Consider the following 26,643-nt stretch of genomic DNA (forward strand, 5'->3'; position numbering starts at 1 on the left):
ACACGCCCGCAAACTACCGCCCCTAACTCCACTCCCGGCCACGGATATTTAAGTGGTTTTCCGACCTCGTGGATGTCTTAATATCTCCGAGACCTCCGCCCTAACCATCGCCACCGCCATTCAACAACAAGCTGGCTTGCACATTAATGACACAGACCAGCTGCGACTTCACAAAAAAGCCAACTTCATGGTCGTCAGCACCCCGTCTGAAGAGAGAGCAACACGATACGCAGCCCGCCAAAGTCTTCAGCTGGCTGACTGCACCTACCCCTTGGCCACACACATTCCGGCCCCATCAAATACATCTTCAGGTATCGTCTTTGACCTCCACACTCAAGAGACGTCCGACGAGATCACGGAACAACTCATCCATTACAATCCCCACCTCAAGGTTCTAGATGCACGCCGCATGGGCACCACCTGTCTTGTTCAGATCTTGTTCGACGGACCCAGGGTGCCGTACTGGGTCAGGTACAGAATGACGACCCACCGATGCAAGCCACTGCGCCGGAAAGTGGAAACTTGTGCACTGTGCTGGAGCACTGGACACAGACAGGATGCCTGCCCCCAGCGAAACCCCGCCCCGCAACCGGTGCCCAACGTGCGATACTCCTGACGCCACTGAAACACACGCATGTGCTCCCAAATGCATTGTCTGCGATGGAGCACGCGCCACGGGCTCTCCGGACTGTCCTCGACGTTTTCGTCCAAGACCCAAACCAACGTATGCACAGATGTTGCAACGGCAAACCCCGAAGAACCAACACCATGAAGATCAACCTTCCTCGAGTCATCCTCAACATGCCAGGATCCCCGTGAACACCCATCGACAGCGATCTCCGCCGAATCAACCCCACACCCAAATCAACCCTCAGGTGGAGCCAGAACCACCCACCGTAGAGCCACGCTCCCACCTCTCTACCTCAAACGGACCTAGGATACATCAGCCAGGACCCTCCCGCCAGCCAACCAACCTCTCGCAGGTGAGCGCCCCAGGGGCCTCCAATCCAGTGGTCACTCAACAACCCCCCATCCCATCAGCACCCGCACTCCAAATTCCCCCTGCTGTACTGCAAGAAATGCAGGCCATACGCGCCTAGCTCACGGCAATGAGAGCTGAAAATGCCTCCCTACGACAAACCCTGGCCCAACTTCGCACTCCCCAGCCCAATGCCGAACCCCCACCAAAGCGAAAGGCCCAATCCCATCCTGAGCACGCTGCAAATACGACCCCCTGGGAAGAGAGACTCACGCGTCTCGAGCAGCTTCATATAGAGCAAGCTCAACTTATCCAAAACCTCTTGCAGAGCCAAGCAACAATGCAATCTCACATGGAATCCATAAAACAAGAGGTGCTCATGCACTTCTGTGCAACAGCTGCACAGACGAATGCCCTTCCTTCTCCCACTGATCCTACTTTGGACATAACTGATAATGGCTCGCCGTAAAGGGATTTTGGTTTTGCAGTGGAACTGCCGTGGTTTTGGCAGAAAGAGAGCCCCCCTGGAATGCCTCCTCGAATCCCAAAACGAACCACCACACATCGTCACCATACAAGACCCCGCCGGTCCAGTAAAGTGTCGTGGGTATACCACTTATCAACATACCAACGACACAGCCATTCTTGTACAGCGTAACATCTCAGCACAACGGGACAGCCTTGTTGACAGCCCTATCCCTTACGACTTTTTAACTATATTCCCTGCCAACAGCACTCAGCCGCCAATTTACATACTCAACATCTATAGTAAACCCTCGGGACATCATCACAACTTCAAACCCCTCTTTGTAGCCGCCAAAGCCCATGCTGCGCAGCACCCCCTCATTATTACTGGGGACTTCAACGCTCCCCACACGGCCTGGGGCTATCCACGCGATACTAAGAAAGGAAGGCACCTCTGGGAGCTCCTCCAAACTCAGCATTTTACTCTAGAAACACCTCCTGATCAGCCAACGCGAGAAGGAAATAGCGTCCAAAGAGACACTACAGTGGACCTCACGATCACCTATCACACAGGGCCAACCACCTGACAGCGTCTAGACCATAACTAGGCAGCGATCACCGCATTATACAGTTACAAACTTCTAACCAACCCCCTAACCCCCGGCGCAAACTCCAAACTCATATAACCGATTGGGCTGCCCTCCGGGTATTTCTTGCTTCTAACTCCAGTGACACAACACTTACACCCCTAGCACAGTGGACACAACAACTTCTCCAAGATGTTCACACGCACAACGTCCCCTAGACCCAGCCACACCATCTCCCCATGTAGACACCAGACTACACCACATGTGGGAAGCTCTTGGCAGCCTTAAACGCCGTTGGCGTAAGCAACGTTATAACAGACGACTCAAAACCCGCATTGCCCACCTCGTAAAGTCTATAGAAACCCACTCCCAAACACTAGTCTAGGCAGCCTGGGACACTGTATGCAACAGCATTCGAAATGGCCTCAGCATGAAGCGCACGGGGGCTCTCCTAAGACACCTGATGGATCCCACTTCCTCTCGAACTATCCAATCTACTCGTATAACCAAACTAGCCCGTCAGTAAACCGACTCCAATCCCACCTGGCCCCATGCACTAACCCAGCAGTACGTCCCAGCAGGCTCACATGAGCCACTGCCTCAGTACACCGGCCCCCATAACGAACCCCTTGATCAACCAATACTTGAAGCGGAAGTGAGGGCAGTCCTACATGACCTCCGACTGCAGTCAGCTCCCGGTGGTGACCGCATTACCAATAAAATGCTCCGTAATTTAGATGACCCTTCAATAAAATATCTCACCGATCTGTTTAACGCTCACTGGGAAGAAGGAACCCTCCCCCCCTCGAGTTTACTCACGCAGAGGTCACTCTCATTCCTAAACCAGCGAAACCCCTCTCCCACATTAACCTTGGGCCTATATCACTTCCTGCTTAGGAAAACTGATGGAGCGAATAGTACTTGCCCGGCTCAATAACTACATTGAGGACAAACAGTTACTTTCCCCGCACATGTATGGATTCCTTGCAGGCCTTGCGGCTAATGACTTGCACCTGCGCTTGTACACGGATCTCCTCCAGCAACCCCCTAAACACGACTATTCGGCCATATTAGCCTTAGACTTACAAAAAGCATTTGATCAGGTAACTCATCAAGCCATACTTCGAGGCCTTGCCAGCATAGCTCCTGGTGATCGTACATACAATTATGTAAAGGCATTCCTCTCAAATCGCACGGAACGCTACAAATTCAGTGACCTCCAATCCCCCACTTACCAACTCCAGTCAATCGGCACTCCACAAGGTTCAGTCCTCTCCCCACTCCTCTTTAATCTCGCTGTATCGCATCTTCCCCCCATCCTGGACAATATCCTTCGGCTATTCTATAGTATGTACGCTGATGACATCACCCATCAGTCCTACACACCCTTTCCTCACATGTAACGCAACTCATAGGCCTTCTAAGGCGCGTAACTGCTAGAGGCCATGGCCCGACGGAAAAGGACCGCTGCCGATTTATCCAGGCATTTCTACTAAGCCGCATTACATACTCCCTCCCATATCTGTCCCTTTCTACCCCGGAGGTCACCAAAGTAGATGGACTCATCCGTAAGGCCTACAGGGCTGCTGTCGGCTTGCCGCATCACGCATCCACTGCAAACTATGGGCCACTGGAACCTACAATTCCCTGGACGAATTAATTGAAGCGCACCGTACGGGCCAGATACATCGCCTGGCTAAACATACACCTGGCTTCTTACTTAAGGAGGCACAAATACATACTCCTCTTACATCAACCCCCACGGCTCGCATTCCACCTGATTACGGAGATTGCATAACGACCCGTCCACTCCCCCGTAATATGAACCCTACTCATCATACTGCCCGACGAGCTGCTCGAGCGCGTTCCCTCGTTTCCACTTCCCCCCCCCCCCTCGCCAAACACCTTCTACGTAGATGCTGCAGCAGACAGGCACAAGCCGGCCTTTACTGTAGCTGTCGTCTCCTCGCCGACTACTACTCCTCTCACGTCTCTCACTATTCCCACCACAACCCCACACGTTGCGGAAGAGGTGGCCATAGCCCTGGCTCTCGCACACCGGCCTCCCTCTGATCTAATATTATCTTATTCAAAAACGGCCATCAAAAATTTTGCTAGCGGCATATCTCCACGCTAGCCTGCAAAATTCTGCTTCAAAATTCCGCCCCCCAGCATCCTACGGAGCTCTTCTGGTTACCGGGACACACAGGACTAACGCGGAGTGGGCTCATAAGGCTGCACGAGCACTCGTCACCCGTGCGCCTGACGAGACCACTTCCGGACAAGGAGTTTACTCCGCCAGAGACTCCCTCACCACTTACAGGGAGGTTACTGACTACCACCGCCTCTCCCGCAACACGTTGCCCCTGCATCACCCATCTCTAACCCCCTCGGAGGAACGGCTGTGGCGCCTCCTCCAGACGGAATCGCTCCCCAACCGAGCCCTCCTTCATCACATTTATCCATCCGCCTACCCCTCTCCGTTCTGCCCACATTGTGGCGCTAAACCACAGTGCAACACCACGTGTGGGCCTGCCCCTCTGACCCCCACCCCACCATAACTTCCCCTGACCACTGGACGGAGGCCCTGGGCCACTCGGACGAAGACTCCCAGCGCCCACTGGTCACCCGAGCACAAGCCGTGGTGGCGGCCCCTTAGGCCAGTGGTGTCAATAAAAGTTTTTTATCTCTCTCTCTCTCTCTCTTACAGAAAAAAAAATGGACGCAGTTTGCGCTAGTGGTTCAAGCCTGAAGAAACCGCAGAGCAGGCGGCCCCTCTCCCTTCGTCGGTGAACTGGCTGTTGTCACCTTACATGGAGATTTCAAGTTGCCGCTGAAAGTTCTCAGTGACTGGCAGGCCCGGAACGTTTTGTCCACAGCCTTTCACATGTCTCCCAAAGTGGACCGGGTTAGCACGCGTTTCATCCCGCGGCTACACAAAGATTTTGGTGACGTAATATCCGTCACGGGAGTGACGTCGCCAGAAAAAGTGCCATTGACGCGGTGGCACCCGGTTTCGATCCCACGACACAGATTATGGCGACAATTACAGACCCATTCCCTCCCCACCAGACACGTCCTCCACCACATCTATCCCACATTATATCCCCGCCCAAACTGCCCGGCATGTGGCGCTCGAGATACCACGCCACACGCCATTTGGGAATGCCTCTCTTTACCCCCGCTCCGTTTACCCAACCCTCCCACTACCTGGCTGGAGGTGATCGGGAGCTCCTCGCCCGAGCTACAGCTCCCGACCGCCACTAGGGCTCAGGATTACCTGGCGCGCCTCCCTAACCTGAGGGACACTCGCTAGGACTGAGCCTCGTAAGAAATAAAGTCACTCTCTCTCTCTCTCTCTCTCTCTCTCTCTCTCTCTCTCTCTCTCTCTCTCTCTCTCTCTCTCTCTGGCCGCAACGGGAAGTACGGGGCGCTCTTCCCACTCCGCCCCGAAACGCGAGCATATGCTACGAACGCGCCTTATGTACTTCGCTATGACTCATTCATTCATTCAGTCGCGTCTCGAAGAGGCGAAGCGAAGTAGCGCATCATGACGATAATGAGCGCCGAAAGTTGGCTCCTCGATGCCGGCGCCTTCGTGTAAGGGGGACGCGCGTGAATGGAGGCACCCTGCCCTGTTTTTTTGTTTCTTGCGTGTCGGTGTCACTTCGTCTGGCGAGGTCAGGCTCGCGAACCCTTCGCACAAGAAGAAAATTCCTTTAGCATTCAACTGCTCCTGTCAAGGCCCCTTTCACTTTCGTGTTTGGACGATTCCTATGAAAGAGGGTACAACCAATTTTTTTTGCTATCCCGCCTGGGCCGGCGGGGACTGAGGGTGGCCGGACGATAACAACACAGCACGCCGATCGTCGTGATAGTGAACGCTTTATTTTGTGAGCCTCGCCTTTTTATAGCGGTGGCTCAGGAAAAGGAAATACCACGTGATGTACTGACGTCACGGTAACAAGCTTCCAAGTTTGCAACTTCAGGCTGCAACAGTTTTATGTTTATTTTTTCTGGCAATGCAATACGGCGGAACTAATAGCTTAAACAGCTCTGCTGTTTCAAAAAACTTACAGCAGAAAAGAATGCATACATGCACCTGCAAAAAAATATCCTTTATCTTCAATATCTTGCTCATAATACTAACAAAAAAATTCCCCGCATTTCCCCGAGGGGAAGAATGTGAAAGTGCGAATGCACGAGTTGAATTTGCGCGGTTTGGTAATGTTCGCGAAAGAGAGATCACACACACACACACAACTACAAAGAAAGAAAGATGCATTTATTCACAGACACCTATTTGTGTTGTCGTTGTACTTGATTGCTAGAGCGGATCTGAGCTTTAAAATTTCCTGTCAGTACTCCTTTAAGCGGGTGCATTAGCCCTTCTCACGCCCGATTCCTGGCCAATCCCCCACGTGGGTATGTGCCATGTCAGCGTCCAGGCAGCGCGCGCCCATCTCCCCCCGTTGCTAGGGAAGACGAGGAGCGCGCGCACCCGCAGCTGTTGCTATGCGGACTACGGCGGCGGACGATTCAGGATCGCTTAAGAAGTGCATTCGCACTTAAAACTAGAAAGCACGGTAGAATAAAGGTTGGCTCGGAACAAAGTTTTTTACTTGCAGAGGGTAGCAACGAATAGCGAGTCTGCTGGGGTGATTTACATCGGTAAATTACCCTATATAAATGGGGCAATTCACATCGACCCTTTCCTCCAAACCTCCCTGGTCTCCGTGTTTCAGCACTACAACCTTCGCAACGCAACCACGGCGACTGAAACGCAACTGGCCAAACCGTGGAATGGTGCGTGCCCTAGAGAGACCGGTGATTACCTTATATGTTATTGCATCATTTTACTACAGGGCATAAGTAAAAGGGAAGCAATGGACAAAACAGGACAGAGGTACGACACAGAAGGAAAGAAAAAACACACCGGCGATTACCTAATTGGCGTGAGACTTCCCAGTGCCACCTTCTTTTGAAAGATGGACAAGGGTAAGTGACCGTTGTTTAGCCTTAACCTTTACCACCAAATGAGTTGAAAGGCCACATTGTCCTAGCCAACGCCGTGCTTGCCATATTAGAGGATTAGCAAAAGGAAGGATCCACTTTTAAGTAGCTCACGGCTAAGGTAACGACCCTTCCCCGTCCACTGCGCCATGCGTAAAGGGATCTCGTTTTTTCTTGAAACATGAGCACCACTTTTTTGCCCTTGCTTGCTTGCTTTCCTTTCAGAATCATATATGTGTGCATATATACCTGTTGTGGAAAGTCTAACCAAGAGTCTTACACGGGATTGTGTTCCACATATCTCCCACAACGTCTTAAAACAGCAAAACCGGTGGCGACGGGTGCCGTACTTGAAAGCGTAGAAACACATAGATGGGCATCAAAACTGATAGCTGGAGTGTTCCAAATCGCGATTTAACACGGCACCAGATCATAGTTCCGCAGTTGCGCCATCAATGATGAAGGGAGTCTTCCTCGTGAAAAGTACAGACGCCGAGTGGTGCCACAAGGGGATTCCTAAAGTGTCACCCAGACGTTCCTTGAAAGTGCATTTCACAGTGCTTGATGAACACGTTTTCTTTTCGTAAGGTACTTCGTCGTGACATAGGGCTGGGGAACTTAACGAAAATCAGCCGCAACGAGATCATGTAAAACATTTTCACTGCTCACAAATGACGCGCGCAGACGCATCAATGGTGAACCAAAATGGCTTCCGGTTGCCACCTCTGAAGGCTTGACTCTCTGCAGCATTCATGGAAATTCAGTTATTTCACTTCTGAGTTACAGAGGCCCTCCTGAAATGCAAGCGACATCGCTTGTGTTGCATTTTACGAGGAATATTGACTATATTTCGAATTTCAAGACCCTTAGGCTTTGAGATACGTGCTGCGTCTTACCCTGAAGGTGGAATAAGCAATGTCTTAGCACCGTTACATTAAAAACACCTTAGTTCTTTTCCTTTGCTACGATGGGGCACTGCTCAGTGGCGTTACCTTCATCACATGATTTTCCTCCGCCAAGCTGTGCTACTTGATGGGCATGCAGTCCGGGACTGCCGGGCGCTGACAGGCGTCTGGCGCAGGGTATGACGTTCCAGGCACACCATCTTATGTACAACTCTTAATGTACAACCCAATGAAACTACTGTCTTTTACTGTCTTTTTGTATTGTCTTTTGTACTTGTACTGTCTTTTTTTTGTTCTGTCGTCCGCGTCCTTACGCTGTTTGTTCAAATGATGTATAGCCAACTAACCCAAACCCAAGCCTTACTTAAACTGCAATTCACTCTCATCCATTAAGCAAGCTTCCCGGAATTTTCTTAGCCCAATTTATTAGGACGTCCCACGATATTCATTTGGACCGCAAAATGACAGACTTCAAAATTTTGTCGTTCGGTTTCGTTTACGATGCTCTGCATGAGGAAACCTTCCCCAATTTTTGTTTTCTTCGTTTCACATTGACAGAACCTTCATCTATACCATTACGGTGTATGAAGAAGGAACACAAGAAAGTTGCCAGAGTTTCTTTCAGCCAGCGTCGCCTATTTCCAGCCCAACACCGGAAGCAATATTGTTGTCCGAATGCAGTTCCAAGAGTGGGCACTCACGCAGTCCAAAAATAATGAATTACTACATATTTGCGCACGGTGGTGCTTGCTTCGGCAGTAATCTTCCTACTTTCAAATAATAGGTCTTAAACAATACTTCTGCACATTGGTAGAAGTGTCGCTGTTTGTGACACGTCTGTGTGAAACTGTTCGTGGTTTTCTAGACTTGTTTAAAAATGATCAGGTCCAAATCTTTCCCTCAACCTATGACATGCCCAAAATTCGCGTAAATCGCATTAAGCTACACTTGTATGCGTTCAATGCTAGTACCTTTTATTCGTGGAGCAGTGCACTTTTTGAAATACTTCCACTGCAGTCAAGTTAAACTTTATGTGGGCCGAGGTTAATGAAGACAACTCGCTTGTTCGATTGAAACATTTATTGCGTTCATAAAACAAATTCAGTGAACATCCTCCACATCGCCACGTTGAGTTAACGGGTCCAATAGCAAGCATTGCGCTTTTCATGTCAACACAGTTGCAAAAGTTTCTTTTCCTGTTTCTTCACAACGGTTCTCGCTGCCCTCCCTGAGTCAGCCTCAAGCAATGAGATAACGCTTTATTAATTCCCCCCTAACTATAAAAAATGACCATTGGTGGGCATTGACTGTGCGCTTATGTTATGCACAAACACATGTCACGCTAGGAGCGCAACACATAGCTGCAGCTGGTCATCCTGGACGTAGCCTTCATATTCCATGATGCTTAACTGAATGCTATTATTAAAATAGCAACCCTGATTCCAAGCTGTCATTGGCCTTGAGTAATATTTCGCACCACTCGGTTCACACGTCACCTCTCGCTTCTGAAGTGTCTCCGGGTGCACCACAGAGAGCACCATCTTTCTCTGAAATGGCCACTGGAGGTACTCATCGACCTCGCCCTTACCGAGACACATGTGCAATTGCAGTGACAGCGAGTTGTTGTAGCCACTTTTCTGGATGTAAACTCCAAGCAATAGGAAGTAGCCGCAGAGATAAACTGGATTGCTTTTACTTTCAGACACGCCCTTCTTCGTAGCTTCATTTTTCAGGGAAGCATACCCTTTCAGTATCCACTGGTGAGATGTTTGTTTCATAGTGTGGCGTAGAACCACCTCAACCTTCTTGACCAATTCTTTGCCCGTTTCCGCAACTTTGTCCTTCACTAAGCCAATGTCAACTTCGTGGCGGGAGAAATTATCACGACTTTCGCTTGCGATTTTCTTCAAGTCCTGCTTCAACATTTCCCCCAAGTTGTCCACGTCGCAGGGAAGTTCCTGCAAGGATATTCGCTTGAGCCCCGCCTTCAGTTCATCCAGCTGCTGCTGCATATGCAACGTTGTAGTGGACAACAGCTCCAATGTTGGCCCTGTACATTGCTGATCACCGATCGGCCCGAAGGCCGTTTCTGACGAGGTGGGTCGCTGACTGCCCGCACACGATCTTATATGGGAGCACAGACTTTTGCAGAGAACTTTTGTTAAACACTTAGGACAAGACGTCAAGTGATGTTCACATTCTCGGTGGAAGTGTTTGGACAGGTCCGAAGCGGGGATGGTGGCACTACAACCATTTGCTTTGTTCCAGCAGTTCACCTGCAAGAAAAAATTAGGGTAAGAGTGGAAACAAAACGTAAAGCTCCAGTCTTGAAGACTTCGCACGATGCAGTTTAAAAGCTATATTTATGTGCATGGTACAGTGGAAATTCACGGCGGGACAACGCGGATGCCACTTCCTTGTTCGACTTCTGATGCGAGACTCAAGAGATTCAATTATCAATGGTGCACTGAATTCCCGCAACCTCAAATGATAAATTTCGCGTGATTGTTAACGGGCAGGCCCTGAATGATACTCCTCTCACCGAACACTTCAATGCTGATTACATCAACGTCATTCCATGTACCTTACCTACCATTGTTTCATCATATCGTGTTCAGTTCTGACACGGCGTTCTTGCAGCCAACAGACTTCTGAAGTCCAACACATTTTTGAATGCCTCAAAAATACTGAAAGGGTCGATATTGACAAATACACAAATGCGCCCCGTCACATGTGTCCTCGACGTCATCTGCAATTACCTAGTTTATATTTATAACCTTGCCCTGCAAACCGGATGCTTCCCAGCTAACATGAAATGAGCCAAAGTGTCGGTAGTATTCAAAGGAAGAGACAGGAATGGTGCCGCCAATTTTAGGCATATATCGGTGCTTCAAATTTTTTCAAATGGTTTCAAAAAAACGATTATCCTGCCTAACAAACCGGATCCAGAATTACTTAACTCGCACACCTGACATGTGGTTAGTTCCATTTCCCCGAACTAATTACTTTTTCCAAACATTGGCACATAACATTCCGTCCATATTAAACCGAAACAGCGTCGAATTTTCAGGACGGAGGTTTACGTGACATGCCCTTTGTGATGCTTACGTCAATAGATGAATGTTGCGTACAGTGTTTTTATTTACATATTTTGTCGGTATGTTGTGTTGAATGGTTTTAGTAAGACGCGTGAAGTGCGGGAAAAGTTTTGTCTGCCATTGTCTACTCCGCTTTTGTTGTAAATCCAATGCTGCTGTTATACAGATGTCTTAGTAAAAAAAGTTATTGTATCACGTGATTGTATTTTTTTTATTTTTAACTGTCACTGTATCCACGTGTCCCATCGAAATTTATATTGGGACCCATGGTCCCGTCAAGCTACGTATAGCAGCCTTAATGCTAGGGTGACCCTCAACATTGTAATGTTGAAAATAACATTGAATTGATTTGATATGAATTGCTCGCTAGTGGCTGTAAACCCAAAAATGCTAATTAATAACATCGCTCTGAAATAAAGGACTAAACTGTCACGCCCTATTTCATAGAGCAAAATATCTGGCCAATGGTCACATGCAGCTTACGTCCTGCTTACAATATTGAAGGCACCATGAACACGAATGTAAGTTTGCGTACTTTGAAAACTTCCGGTGTCATCGCTACAGTTATGCGAACCTCCACGCAAGCTCCATGCAATGAGACTAGATAAATACCGAAAACATAACTAGCGACTCCAGAACCACTTCATTCTATGACGTCACAGTTTCTATGAACAGTTTCTATAAACAGTTTCTATGACGTCACAATAATCAGTTTGCACAAATGGCCCCCTGCGACAAAATCTGCCGCAAAGGAACAAATGCACGATTGTTCTGCTACGCCTGGTTTGGAATGACAGCAACGCTTGAATGCTAATACGGCGTTGTCACATTGATCGCTGTTTCTTAAGGCGATAGTGTTATTAGGCTCACTTTTCAATTTCGCCGTCGCTGCCAGCCTTCCCCTATCAGCCGTGTTCATCAAACGACAGTGGAAGTAAAACATCGACGCTACCAGGAAACTACAACTGAGGCAGCCAGATACAAGGGCTTGCCGGAATCCGGGGCAGCGGCAATTATATTGTGGATGGAAGACAATACCATGGCCGATTCAAAACAGAAGATTCGCGATTTGAGCAGACGCCACGCATGCGCAGTGAAGTGCTTTCCACGCGCCGTGTATAGTCCTATGCTCGGTAGACGTAGAAGACAGCAGCAACCGCAACTTACAACAGCACGAAAGCGCCTCCCCGATGACAGAAAATGGCGCCGTCGCCAACAAGTGTCACCCAGCTAAACAAATGGGCAAAACATTAGGACTAGGCTCTTTATTACTTTATGTGCAGCCAATTTTTTTAAAGCAAAGCCTTACTACTTTCGTCCAGCGCTTTCGCGGGGGATGCCCAATTTGACCTGTTCACCGGAAACACACCCCTCGAAGCTCATGGCGTGATTCGCCGGGCCCGTTTTAAGTGCGAATGCACTTCTTAAGCGACCCTGAACCTGCGTCCACCGGCGATGTCCGCATAGCATACCCACGTGGGGGATTGGCCAGGAATCTCCTCGTCTTCCTTGGCAACGGGGGGAGACGGGCGCGCGCTGCCTGGCCGCTGACATGGCACATACCCACGTGGGGGATTGGCCAGGAATCGGGCGTGAGAAGGGCTAATGCACCCGCTTAAAGGAGTACTGACACGAAATTTCAAAGCTGAGATCCACTCTAGCAATCAAGTACAACGACAACACAAATAGGTGTCTGTGAATAAATGCATCTTTCTTTCTTCGTAGTTGTGTGTGTGTGTGTGATCTCTCTTTCGCGAACATTACCGAACCGCGCAAATTCAACTCGTGCATTAGCACTTTCACATTCTTCCCCTCGGGGAAATGCGGGGAATTTTTTAGGCGTTGCGGACAAGGCCCCGTTTTCGGTCGTTCTGCTCAGCACGAGCGGCGGCCGCTGCAGAGGGTACGACCTATCAGCTGATCGGCAGCCAACCATGCATGCGCCACTGGGTCGCCTCGCGCTATACGTGACTAGTTTCGCGGCCGGCGAAGAGGAACGCCGCGTTCGCCGTGAATGAACGCCGCGTTCGCCGGTACTCCTCCTGTGAGCGTTGCACGGGAGCGAACGTCTTTCAGACGTGGTCGGCCACACAGCTACGTCAAAGGTTAACCGAGCGAAACCAAGACTCACCGATGACTAAGCCAAGATTTTGATTTGCATGTGCAAGGTTAGCCGAGCTAAGCCGCAGCCTTTTTTTCATTAGGACACTTCAAGGGGCTCGTCAACACTTTCGGTAAATGCCTTTCACTTTTCCCTTCTCGTCTGGAAGCGGAGCGGCAGTGCCTGATTTGCTCGTTGCAGCAGACCCTCCACCTGTTTCCGATTTGCTTTTGGGGCGATTACTTTGAAGTGGCTATCGAATGCCTTTATTGCTGCAGGAGCAAGCAAGGCGACCAATTGCCGCCACACAGCTCTACAGTCAAACCCGGCTATAACGAACCCGGATAGAGCGAATTATGCTATATATCGAACAAAAATAATTCAGTTACGGAAATACATGGGAAACATATTTCTTATAACGAAGTTCACGTCCGATATACCGAACTCTGGGCGCCTAGAATGGCCGCCGAAATGCATGATCTCGGAGCGGCGATTGAGATGTGGATTGGCCGCGACCACGGAGCAAGAACGGCGACTGAGACATTGCGCCTCTCATGGAGCGACGTGACGCCTAATACTTTCCGTAACTGTTTCCGATGCGCGGGACTCGCGACGGAACCCGCCCAGTCAGCGAGTCCGGACCAAGACAGCAGCATCGCTCAACGGTGGGAAGAGCTCGCCAACGTCCCCGATGATGTCGCGAGTGAAATCCGTCCGACGCTTATAATGAAGCGCTTTCGGCAGTCGATGTGCTCCGGCAATGCTTCTTAGATTTTTGAGGACGCGGACTCGAACTGGTGCATACAATGTTTCGTGTAGAGAATGCTACGCTAATTGAAGCCGCCAAAACGAAAGTGAAAACAAAAATCACCGGCTTTTTTTTTTTTTTTTTGCAACGTGGGCAGTTAATGCGGAAAGTAGCTTTGATACTTGCAATAAATGGATTATTTTGGTATGGTAATGGCTACTGTACTGTGTTCGTTTCTGCCTACGTGGATGGCGGAGTTGGGGAGGCGGCGGGGGGCTCCAGCGGATTGCGAACTCGTAACAATAAGCTCGTTATAGGCGGGTTCGGCTATATAGAACTATTGGATATATCGAACTAATCGCGGTGCATATTGAAGTTCGCTATAAACGGGTTTGACTGTATAACGGCGTTATTCGAGCGCCAAGATCGAAAACGAGAAAAAAATTTCGAGTGAGTTTCAAAAGTTACATGCTCGGCATAGAACGGTAATTCTTGGCTGAAAAACTTCGTGACCTTCCATTCTAAGCAACAGATATGTTTGTTGACTACGTGACGAAACTATTTTCAAATAACGATGAAAAAAGTGTAGCAGGGTATCTTAATTATGAGGTAATTGTGCATCCTGTCGGACAAAAAAGGCATGCAATTCTAGCGGCAATGCTTAGTACGCGCCAGGTTTTCAAAATTACATAAAGCAAGCCGATCAAACGTCACACGTAACTACGACAAAACGACGAAAATTGTTCCGGCTTACTTGTTTCTTTAGCAGCTGTTCAGCGGGGAAGTCCCTCCACTGGACGGTTTCCTCTGGACACGCCTCGCCGTCGAACGGACACGTGCGCACTACGCCCAGGTCAGACTGCTGGTAACAAAGGCCGCACAGAAAGTGTCCGCAGAGTAGGGCGCCCGTGCGCTTGGACACATGTCCGCAAGCGCTGCAAACCCTGGCCGGGGGAGGTGGAACGACGAAGTGCAAGGGTTTCAAGTCCAGCTCCTCGGAGAAACCCCTCAGGATGCTGTGCTGGTAGCCGGAAGGCATGATTCCGCACTCGTGCACGGGCGAGGACTTCGTTGGTTAATCTGAACGGTCCTGTCGTCTAAAACATTCACAGGCGCTGTTAGACGCGACAGCTCTTGTATGGCTCCCTTGTGAAGACAGTACGTTCCCTCAATTTCGTTAACTGCTTCTGCCAGGAAGCGACGCACGAAGCGCCTCTGGTAGTAAGAGCAGCAGTGACCGGAGTCACGAAGAGGCAAGAGCAACTGGCAACATCGTGGAAGGGACGGGAAATGCGTGAATGCGTGCTCTTGCACGCGCTGGCCGCTAGCGGCACTGCCGCCGTTTCGTATTTTTCTGTATCCTCAAAACAGCAAAACAGTCGACAAACTCCCAGCGTTCACCATTGTAAGAAATTTATTTTTTGTTTTTGTTTTAGTTACGGGTGCAATGTGTGACACGAGAATTTTTTTAATGGATGCGATTGAAGTGCTACGCTGCCAGTTTTTGTCGCGTCGACGTCATGTAGACGGCACGCTGCGCTGGGAAGTAGCAGCGAAATCACAGCGTCACCATAGAGAAAGAAATACTGGTGGCGTCACCACGATTGCACGCGTTATCACGTCGCTGCGCTAGCTTGTGCGATACTGTTCTGTCGCAGCCAATACCTTGTAAACGCGGCCACGACTTTCCATCATGTGCAGAAGGGACGTGGCAGGGCGTTTATTTTGCTTTTCTGCATTAGGCCTCTTGTCATTTTCCGTTGCTCAGAACTGATGCAGAGCGGCTGCGTAATTTATGGCCGTAGCGCCCGATTTTGCGAAGAAAAAACGCCATTGTTGTTCTTTCTGTCCGGTTTGGTTTCTTTACTAATTACGCCCCAGCATCAGGAATAGGCGGAACTCATGTCGAGTGCATGATGTCAGATGTCGAGTGCGTAACCACCACGCAACATTAGCTCGTTGGCACCGGTGCAACAAAAGGTAGAATGGCCCGTGCCGCGTTACACGTGAACGTGACGGCATCTGTGCAGAACAGGCAACCCAGCCACGCGGACGTGTCGTTCGCACCACGTAATATATGGCCACTGTGTGGGGTTTTTACCTTTTGTAGTCTCTTACAAAGATCAGCTCGAATAATAGAAATACTTGCTCCAGTGTCCACCAAAGCTTCGATATCGTTACCTTTAACTGATCTAACAACATGTTCGACGGGTGTTATGGAGGAGTTGTTTATGTCCCGATCGACGCAGTTTCCCCTCCAAAAACTGCATGACTTAGTTGTCCGAGAGGTGGGCGAAGTCATGCACGACAGGGCGAAGCGGAGATACAGATCGTCGAAATGGTGATGGGCAACGACGTCGCGACGCACGAGAATTGGTTGGGGACTCGGAAGTGGCAGGAGGAGAGGACCGCCGTGGCGGAGATGGGTAACCCCTCTGGCGGTAGCCGTAACGAAGGTTAGGTCGGTCACGTTCGTAGGTGTCGTAGCCACGTCGCTCATCAATTAAACGCCTCCTACAGAACCGCGAAATGTGCCTGCGAATTCCACAGTAGAAACACACCGGCCAGGTTGAAAGAGGGCTCAGGGCGCTGCGGTCGCCATGCTTGATAGTAAGGCTGCGGCCCAGGGACCGGGTTGACCGCTGCACATAGCCAGGAACTGGTTGGGCGGGAACGGCTACGGCGAGCTGCTTGTGACACAGTGATGATGACTCTGCTGGAACATTGGATGAGGGCTAAGGAAATGGGAGTTCTTCGGCGTCTCGAGGGTCGTACGGATGGACCCGCATGAAATTAAATGGCTTTTGTATGTTGTCTTTGCAACCATGGTGTTGTCAGCGTAGCTCGCCGCATCGGTGTAGGACACGTCAGAGCGATTGCCTTATAAGCGTTCGTGGGCTTGGCTGCGGGCGGTCCAGCGCTCGGGATGGAGGTCGGGGTTCATATTCAATGATAGGGGTAGTACGGAGATATGTTTACGCCACTCGTCTGACAAAGGGTCCAGGTGGGTTTGTTCTGCACAGGGCCAGTTGATGCACTGCAGGACAGAGCGGCCTGCTTGAGTGCGTGTCAAACATAGGCGCTGGCTTGCGAGATGACTTTTAATGAGTTCCTCAATGCTGTTGTGAAGACCCATTTGAAGGAGCTTGGTTGTCGATGTACTCATGGGGAGCCCGAGGGCTTGTTTAAATGCCTTCCGAATAATCCTGTTTAGTGCGTCATTGTCACATTTGGTTAGGGCCATCCATGGGGCGACATAGGTGAGGCTAGATATGACAAAAGCTTGAATTAGTCTCATTGTGTCCTTTTCTTTCATTCCTCGATGCCAGTAGTGACCCGCCTAATCATATGCACGACTTGATCAGACATATTACGTTGTTTTGACAAGGCAAAGTCGTTTCGGGCATTGTCTTGTATGGTAAGGCCTAATATATCTTGAGTGAGTGGCTAGGTTTGATCGAATGGCCGGCAAGAGATATATCGATGGGCTCGACGAGGTGTCGTAGGGGGGGGGGTCCGGATGATGACAAGTTCTGATTTTTGCGGTGAACAATGTAAGCCACAAGCCTGAGCGTAATTATTGACTTCTTCGGCTGCACGCTGCAGTGTGTCCTGCAGCCCACCGAGAGTCTTCCAGTCCAGAGGGTGATGTCGTCTGCATACAGTGCGTGGTGAAGATTCGGCATCTGCTCTAGCTGTGTTGGTAGACCCATAAGCGCGATATTGAAGAGGAGTGGAGCCAATACCAAGCCTTGCGGTGTACCCCGACTGCCAAGAGAGATTTGGTTTGGATTTTATATCTCCAATTTTGAGCACGGCCTGTGAGGAAGTCCGAAATGAAGGAAAAAATTCGGTTGCCACAGACAGTATTATTAAGGCGGGAGAGAGTCGCTGCGTGCGCAACGTTGTCGAACGCCCCTTTTAGGTCGAGGACCAAAATGACTCGAGGGGAGTGGCGAGTGGCAGGTGCAATTACCTCTTCTTTGAGTCGCAACATAATATGCTGGGTGCTTAAATGTTGTCGAAAGACGAACATTGTTTTGGGCATTTGGTTGGTGTCTTCAAGGTATACGGCTGCAGCCTTTTGAGTACAATGTGTTCCAGTAGCTTCCCTACGCAAGAGGCAAGGGGAAAAGGCCGGATATTGTCTATGTGTGGGAATTTGCCCGCTTTAGGAATGAAGCGGACTTCGGCAGTTTTTCATTGAATAGGTAGGCGGCCAGTTGTCCAAAATTCATTAAGGTGTTCAAGCAGGATGGCAAGTTCATCGTCACCAAAATTGGCAAGGAGCTTATAGGTTACTTGGTCAGAACCCGGGGCACTCCTTTTGTTGCATTCATCCAGGGCTCGTTCCAGTTTAAGAGTTGGATATCTCGGTCCAAGTCCGCGTTAGGAGTGCCAGAGTGCGGTGGTGGGGGGATAGGATCTCTGTTTGGAAATATTAAGCTGTTCTGGAGTGCCGGGGTAAGAGTGAAGAGTGAGGACCATGTTTCGATTTGATTCCCCTTGCTTTTTAGGGGGTCAATAAGGTACCTAAGTAGGTTCCAAGTTTTGCGGGAGGTCAGAGTGCCCTGGAGGCTGTCGCAAAGCTGCAGCCAATTTTCCTTGCTTAACGACTGTGCGTACAACGCCGCCAGTTGAGTGAGAAGGAGTATCATCCTACGGAGCTTCCGATTGTGGTGCTGGTGTTTCCATCTACGCGTAAGGCTATGGCGTGCTTCCTAAAGGCGCAGCAACCTCGCATCCACACAAGGGGTCTGGTAAGTCGTGGTAACAGCTCGCGTATGAGCATGAACTGTCTATAGAAGGTCGTCTAATTGTGCTGTGTAGGACTGATCAGGGTTTGGCGAGTGGCTGCACAGCGCCTTCCGGAAATTATCCCAAGTCGTAATCCGAGTTTTTCTTAGTCGTGCCTTGTAGTCCCGGTTGCGCAACAGGAGATGAATGATGTCGTCGTCTGATCCTAAGTTAATGTGGATGGATGACCACGTGACATCGAGCTGGCATGCCAACAAAGACAAGTCTGAGGTGGTGTCCCTGCAAGTACTGGTGCCAGTTCCGGTCGGTGTGTTGGGGTAGTTCAGGATGGTGAGATTAAGCTGCTCAATGGTCGAAGCAACTTGCCGACCTTTTTTCGTGCTGTACTTGTAGTGCCAAAGTTGGTGTTGGGCATTGAAGTCTCCTAGAATAAGTACCGGACGGGAGCAAGCTTGGGCGCTGATATCCTGTATCGTAGACTGAACGTCAGGTTTCTTCGTGGATGGCCGGCAGTAGATGTCGAGGATGAAGAGATTGGATTTAAGTTTGGTCGATGATGATAAAAGTTGTAATAGTGCGTGTTCGCACGCTTTTTGTGATGCTGTACATTGGCTTTTGGATTTCGGATGAGTGTGGCTGTGGATCGTCTAGACGGGTCTTCATAGGAGATATAGCCAGGAAGCCTGGTGAGGCCATTCGTTTCGCGGACAGCGATGATATCAGGTGGGGGATCGATAGTGCTTAAATATTGTTGTAAAGAGCCTGATTTCTACTTGAAGCCTCGACACTTTCACTGCAGGAGTGCAGTGGCGTGCTTGTTAAGCTGTGTCGTGGTCATCAAGGGGTGATTAGGAGGGTTTGGGTTCGACGGATCTGGCATAAGGGGCCGGTCGGCGGTGGGAGCGAGAGCCCGTGCTTTCAGGTCTATCTTGACGGATGGGGCCGTCATCAGGTCGGGTCGTACAAGGCATCACGTCGGGTCTCCAAATGGCCAGACAGGGCAGGGGGCGACATTACCCCTTGCCGGAAGTTTAGGTGCTCGGTTCGTAGAGAGTTAATTTCTTTCTTAAGGAGGTTTTTGTGTTCCCCGAGGTTTTGAACTTTTTGATTTAAGGTGCCAAGTTGGGCATCAAGCTTGGTTAACATGGACTGGAACCACGAAGACTTGTTGGATTAGGGTTCGGCCTCTGCGGTCTGAGCTTATTGTGGCGAAGGAGGGGGAAAGTCAAGGGTGGGGGCTGTGGGTTGGGACTCTTGCGTTTTTCGGTCACTGTATCCTGATTAGTGAGTTCTAATGAGTCAAGATGCGATTGAAGAGCTGACATAACTGATTTTTGTGGTTCAAAAAGCTGTGTGGGAGTTCTGCGCAACCCTGACATGGTGTGGCAGACTTAGGGTTTAAGTTGGAAGGACGGGTTGAGGTCAGTGCTGTTGGAGACACCCGTTGTACCGAGCTTACTTGTTTTGTGGCCACGTTTGAGCCAGTTTTCCCAGCCTTCTCGGGCCGAGAATCTCTGTTGCTGGATTTGCTACGCAGTCTCGAACTCGGCGTGGCAGCTCCCGGCGTCGCCTTCGTGTCAAAGAGGGGTCTCGCGCTGGCTCCCGGCTTTCCGCTCTGGCTTGTCGAAGCCGTCGTTGACGCAGAATATACGGTTCCGCGTGGCGCTTGGTACAGCCGGGGGAGTCAGAGAGATAAGGGCCACCAAAGAGGCCACAGGTGGAAGAGCACGGGTGATCTGGAACAGGGTCCCGAAGACCGCACTGATGGCAAACTTTAGCTGTCGGTTGAGGGAAGGCTGTGGAACGGTGATCAATCGCACGACATGTAGAACACACGGGAATTCTCTTTTTGTATATGGAACAAGGGTATTCGGCCCCATAGAGTCGCACATGATAAGGTAACTTTGGTCCCGCGAAACTAAGGATGACCGTCGTAGTTCGGCCCAATTTGCGCACTGCGTAGATCTCCTCATGGGTTTGGTCAAGGTTGTTCAGGATTTCCAGCTCTGTGAAACGAAGGGGTACTCCACGGACAATGCCCTTGATTGAGTCGTCTGGTGCTGACCCGTAGAGCGAAACTTGGTGGATGGCAGCTCCGATCGTGATTTTTTAACTGGGCTAAGAGCCCGAGCAGCCTCCTCAGAAGGTGTGCTTACTGTAGCCGTATTCTGGGTTGCGTCGATACGTGGCTTCAGGTTCCCTGTCCCCAAGTATTCCAGATGGCATTGAGTAAGGCGAGGGAAATTTCTGCGTATTGAACATCCCCGAGACGAACGCCCCCTTGAGGTCGTAAGACAAGCTTGCAGTCGTCACGGGGTAGCGGGTGAGGGCGAATGGATGGCTTAAATACGTCTTGACGTAGAGGCTGTAGTGGCGTTTGCTTGAGGTAGGGCTGGCTGCGCACTTCCTTTTGTAGCTAAGCCACGTTGGCGTCGGCATTGCGCTTTAGACACGACCTCGATGAAGCCATGGCTATTTCCTGCGTTGGACCCTGCGTGGCCATCTCACATTACTTTTCGGTCCATGTCGGTATCCAGAGGAAGACTGGAGTCAGCTACTCAGACAGGCACAGTGCCGTCTCCGACGCTCGATGTCCCTTAAATAACAGCCACAGGCGCCGCGCCCAGCTCTCCGGGGTGGAGGGTTAGGCCTGACATGTCCATGACGCGACCATCAAGAACAGCCCTTGATATGCCCTTGATACAACTTGATACGCAGTGATAACTAACACTGGTTCAGATGGACGATGAAATTACAATAGGTGAGTAAAAAAATTAGCAGTGGGTTAGCTCGGCTATGTCAGGATATACGTAGCGTGAGCTAAGGTTCAGCTGTTTCTTCTTAGGTTTCCTGGTTGTCTAGGATTAGCTGGTTATCATGCTTATTGCTTGTAAGACGATTTCCAATCCATTCCAATCTAATTTAATCCAATCTAACCCAGTCGCGGCGGCGGCAGCTCCAGCGCCCCAGCTGTGCGCCGTGAGACGTCACTTCTCCTCGCGCATGCGCAGCACGGCTGTCCAGGAGCCACGCGAAACTGCTCAACCTCGGCCAGTGTAGCTCAGGCTACAAAAACTGTAGAACCCATGGAAGCATGACTGCTAGCTGCCTCTTCTTCTTCTTCTCCTTAAGTGACAAGAAGAAAGCGGAGTGGATCAGTGAACAAACGCGTTAAGGACATAGTAGAAATTAGGAAGAAGAAATAGACGTGGGCAGGGCATGTAATGCGAAGGCAAGATAACCGTTGGTCATTAAGGGTAACCGAGTAGATCCCTAGAGAAGGCAAGGGTGGCAGGGAGCGGCAGAAAGTCAGATGGGCGGATGAGGTCAAGAAGTTTGCGGGGATAAATTTGTCGCAGGTAGCACAGGACCGGAATAATTGGAGATTAATGGGAGAGGCCTTTGCCCTGCAGTGGGCGTAGATAGGCTGGTGATTATGATTATACCTGTTGTGGCTAACAAAGAGTCTTACAGGGGATTGTGCCCCACATATCTCCCGCAAAGCCTTGACTTCAGGCATCAAAACCGGTGATGAAGGGTATCGTACTTAAAATCGTACCAACAGCTTTTTGATGCGGATTAAAGCTGATAGTTACCGTGTTCCAGATCGCGGTTAACACGGCACCGGAGCGCAGTTCCGCAGCGGCGCCATCAAGGATGAAGCGACTCTTCCTCGTGCGAAGCGCAGACGCCAACAGATGCCACAATGTTATCCCTAAAGTGTCACCCAGACGTTCCTTAAAAGTGCATTCTACAGTACTTGAACACATGTTCTTTTCGTAAAGTACTTCGGCGTGACATACTGGTGGGGAACCTAACGAAAATCGGTCAGAACGAGAGCATGTAAACATTTTCACTGCTCACAAATGACGCGCGCCGACGCATCAATGGTGATCCAAAATGGTTTCCGGTTGCCACCTCTGAAGGCTTGACCCGCTCCAGCATTCATGAAAGTTCAGTTATTTCACTTCTGAGCTAAATATTGACTAGATTTCGAATTTCAAGACCCTTAGGCTTTGAGATACATGCTGCGTCTTACCCTGAAGGTGGAATGAGCAATGTCTTAGGACCGTTACATTAAAAACACCTTAGTTCTTTTCCTGTGCTACGATGGGACACTGCTCGGTGGCGTTACCTTCATCACATGCTTTTCCTCCATCAAGCTGTGCTACTTGAGGGGCATGCAGCCCGGGCCTGCCTGGCGCTGACAGACCTCTGGCATAGGGTATGACGTTCCAGGCACTCCATTTCATGTTAAATATCTTCATGTATAACCAGGGAGCCCCGCGCTATTCATTTGGACCTGAACATGACAGGCTACAGACGTTATCGTTAGAGTTCGTGTACCATGCTTCGCATGAGGGAACCTTCTCCAATTTTCGTTTTGTTTCACGTTGACAGGGCCTTCATCTATAACATTACGATGTAGGAAGGTGGAACACAAGTTGTCAGAGTTTTCTTTTAGCGCATGTCACCTATTGACAGTCCATCACCGGAAGCAATATTGTTGCCGGAATGCAGTTCCAAGAGTGGCCATTCAAGCAGTGCAAAAATAATTGATGACGAATTACTACAGGGACATATTTTGCGCACGTTGGTGCTTGTTTCCCCATTAATCTTCGTACTTTCAAATAATAGGTCTTAGACAATACTTATGCACATTGGTAGAAGTTTCGCTGTTTGTGGCACGTCTGTTTCAAACTGTTCGTGGTTTTCTAGTTATTTCAAAATAATCCGATCCCAACCATTTCCTCAACCTATGACATGTCGGTACTTCGAGTGATTAGGCTATATTTGAATGTGTTCAATGCTAGAAACTTTCCGTGGTAGAGTGCACTCTTATTCAACGCTTCAGCTGGAGTCGAGTTAAAATTTACGTGGGCAGAGGTTAACGAAGACACAATTTGCTTGTTTTTGATTGAAGCATTTATTGTATTCAGAAAACAGGAAGGCACTTTTTGAGACAACAGGTCCAATTGCAAACCGCGCGCTCGTGATGTCGACACAGAGTGGCACAGGTTGCTTTTCCTGATGCTTCAGCACAATTATGGCTGCCTTTCCTTGGTCAGCCTCAGAGAAGATTACGCTTTTGTAACTCTACACATTAATAATAGCGAGAGATGAGCATTGGTGGGCAATGACTGCGTGCTGATGTTATGCACAAATGCATGTCACCCAACAAGTGCAACACGTAGCTGCAGTTGGTCATCCTTGACGTAGCCCCAACACTCCAGATTGCTCAATAGAATGTCCCTGTTTGAATAACAAATTTGATTCCACGCTGTCGTGGGCATTGAGTAACATTCAAAAAAACTCGGAAAAATGTGCTGCTCATGCTTTTCCCCTGTCTTCGGGTGCACCACAGGAAGCACCACCTTTTTCTGGAATGGCCACTGGAGGTACTCATCGACCTCGCCTTTACCCAAACGAATATGCATATGCAGTGCGAGCGAAGCGCTGTAGTCAGCTTTTCTTATACCAACACCAAGTGACAGCGAGGCACTGCACTCAGCTTTTTTGATATCAACACCAAGTAACAGCAAGTAGCCGCAGAGATAAACAGGATTGCTGTTGCTAACAGATGAGCCCTTCTTCGTGGCTTCATTTTTCAGGGAAGCATACCCTTTCAGTGTCCACTCGTGAGAAAGTTGTTTCATAGTGTGGCGCAGAACCACCTCGATCTTTTTGACCACTTCTTTGCCCGTTTCCGCAACTTTGTCCTTCACTACGTCAATGTCAGCTGCGTGGCGGGAGAAATTATCCCTACTATCGCTTGCGAATTTCTGCAAGTCCTGCTTCAACGTTTCCCCCAAGTTGTTCACGTCACGGGAAAGTTCCTCCAAGGAGATTCGCTTGAGCCCCGCCTTCAGTTCATCCAGCTGTTGCTGCATCTGCAACGTTGCAGTGGACAACACCGCCAATGTTGGTCCTGTACATTGCTGGTCGCCGCTCGGCCCAAAGGCCGTTTCTGCCGAGCTGGGTCGCTGACTGCCCGCACACGATCTTATATGCGAGCACAGACTTTTGCAGAGAACTTTGGTAGAACACTTGGGACAAAACGTCGAGTGATGTTCACATTCCCGGTAGAAGTGTCTGGGAAGCTCAGAAGCGGCGGTGGTGACACTGCAGCCGTTAGCTTTGTTCCAGCAGTTCACCTGAAACAAAAAAAAAAGCAAGGCAGCGGGTGGAGGTACAGATGAATAGTTTCTCAAAATCCCCACTGGAAAGTTTAAATTAGGAACTATAGATGTGTGCGGCGCACTAAAAATTTAAGGTAGAATAATTTAGATGCCACACTCACGTATAAGGAGAGCTTCGAGGGATTGAGTTGGCCAATGGCCCTGGATCTGAACATGACTGATGCAAGCCAATGATTACCACCTCAACGTAACAGACTACAGGTCTTTCTTATTTGCCGGCTCAGAGAAGTTTTCAGCAGCTCCAAGCAGCTCTGTGTTTTTTATTTTATTTTTTTTTTTTGCCCATAGAATTTCTATGGCGGGAGCAGTTTTGGGCTGCCCAAAAACGGCTCGACCCTGCGCTGAGCAGACAAATAAAAAAGACTATAAGGTGTCATGTTCAATGTCCTAAAGCCAAAAACGCCGAAGGGGGGGGGGGTGGTTTGCGGGAAGGAAAAGGAAAGGCACTGCAGACGCCGGGCCTTCTGTTCTGTGCGCCGTGTGACGTCACTGCTCCTCGAACATGCGCAGCACGGCTCTCCAGGAGCCACGCGAAACTGCTCAACCTCGGTCAGTGTAGCTCACGCTACAAAACGAGTATAAGCTACAATGTCCGATGTCCTAAAGCGAAAGATTTAGCACATGCTTACGTGCTGCCTACGTCATGCTTACAAGCATAAATGCACCATGAACACGAATGTAAGCTTGTTCGGAAAATAGCGGCGTCATGGCAACTATTACGCTAACCTTAACGCGAAGTTCATACGATTAGACTAAATTACAACTCCCCAGCCACATGGCTTCACGGCTTCACTTGGCTGCACTTGGTTTCACGGGAATTTGTGCTATGGGCCGCCGACGACCGCAATCTACCGCCAAGGAACATTGTGTGATAACGCTGGTTTGATTTGATAGCAATTATTATAACGCTTGAATGCTAGCCTGGTTTTTTTTATTTCAAAAAAAATTATAACTTCTTAATTTTTTTTTAATTAATTAGCGCGAAATTTCAAACCTTGTCAATATTCGAATGCATTTTTTGTGCGCAAACGGCGACCTTCGGGGCCGTAACGGAGTTCAGTGAGTTACCAAATCTCGATCGTTCAAGTAAACACGTATGCACGTTGCCTTAGAAGCCCTTTAAACGAGCACTGACACAAACATTTTGCATCTTATTTTTTTGTTTGTTGCGATAAGTAGCTAATGACCTCATTATCACGTGTGGAAACCTCATTTGCATCAGCGTGCGACGGTTGTTTAATTGGAGACGTTTTTAATGCGGCCAGTCGCAGTTTCGGTTTCAGCGGGTGCCGGGAAACGGGGGATTTTGTGTAAACAAAGCTGACCACATGACCGTCGGACGGATATCACAGAGCAGAGCTGCCGTAGCACTCTCGATTCCGCGTCGCCGGCAGTTTCTCCGAATGCCCCTACGCACTGACTTCGTCAGCCGCTTAATTAAACAGCGACCGTGGACGTGACGCAGGCGCTGGAGCGCAAACTGCTGCCGCGGCTAGAGAACAACGCGCGACGCTCGAGACAGTGGGTGGGGAGACGCGCTGGGAGCAGCCGGCCGGTCTGCCTACAGGTCCGCCTACAGATGCGTTAGGCTTGGCACTAACAAAAAAGTTTGGTCTGTCTGGGTGTGTCACTCGATTCAACCGCTGCGCCAAAGTGAAGAGTGTTCGATCACGGACTGTATATGGCAGGACAGTATCAAAGTACTGAAGCTGCTCATACGGCCTGTTGATGCATGTCCACATTAATCCCCGCAAAAAAAAAAAAAAATCAGACACATTTGAAGCAAAAT

General features: G+C 49.6%; 1 protein-coding gene across 3 annotated transcripts in view; it reads right to left on the reverse strand.

Annotated features, from left to right (window-relative positions):
- Positions 1 to 26,643, reverse strand: part of LOC144142881 (TNF receptor-associated factor 2-like) — a 53,756-nt gene that overhangs the window by 25,714 nt on the left and 1,399 nt on the right. Inside the window, exons 1-2 of one of the 3 annotated variants that reach the window (XM_077674705.1) lie at positions 14,651 to 15,212; positions 9,013 to 10,225 (exon numbers count right to left, since the gene is read on the reverse strand). The exons of 1 other annotated variant lie outside the window; for it this stretch is intronic. In XM_077674705.1, coding sequence (XP_077530831.1) covers positions 9,287 to 10,225; positions 14,651 to 14,935 — 1,224 coding nt within the window. In that variant the 5' untranslated portion in view covers positions 14,936 to 15,212 and the 3' untranslated portion in view covers positions 9,013 to 9,286. Of the gene's footprint in view, positions 1 to 9,011; positions 10,226 to 14,650; positions 15,213 to 26,643 lie in introns of those variants that run through there. One more of the 3 variants, XM_077674706.1, reaches the window with a different exon arrangement.

This window comes from Haemaphysalis longicornis, unplaced genomic scaffold, assembly GCF_048455015.1.
Source record: "Haemaphysalis longicornis isolate Haplotype H1 unplaced genomic scaffold, Haemaphysalis longicornis Haplotype H1 scaffold_6, whole genome shotgun sequence".
Taxonomy (NCBI): Eukaryota; Metazoa; Arthropoda; class Arachnida; order Ixodida; family Ixodidae; genus Haemaphysalis; species Haemaphysalis longicornis.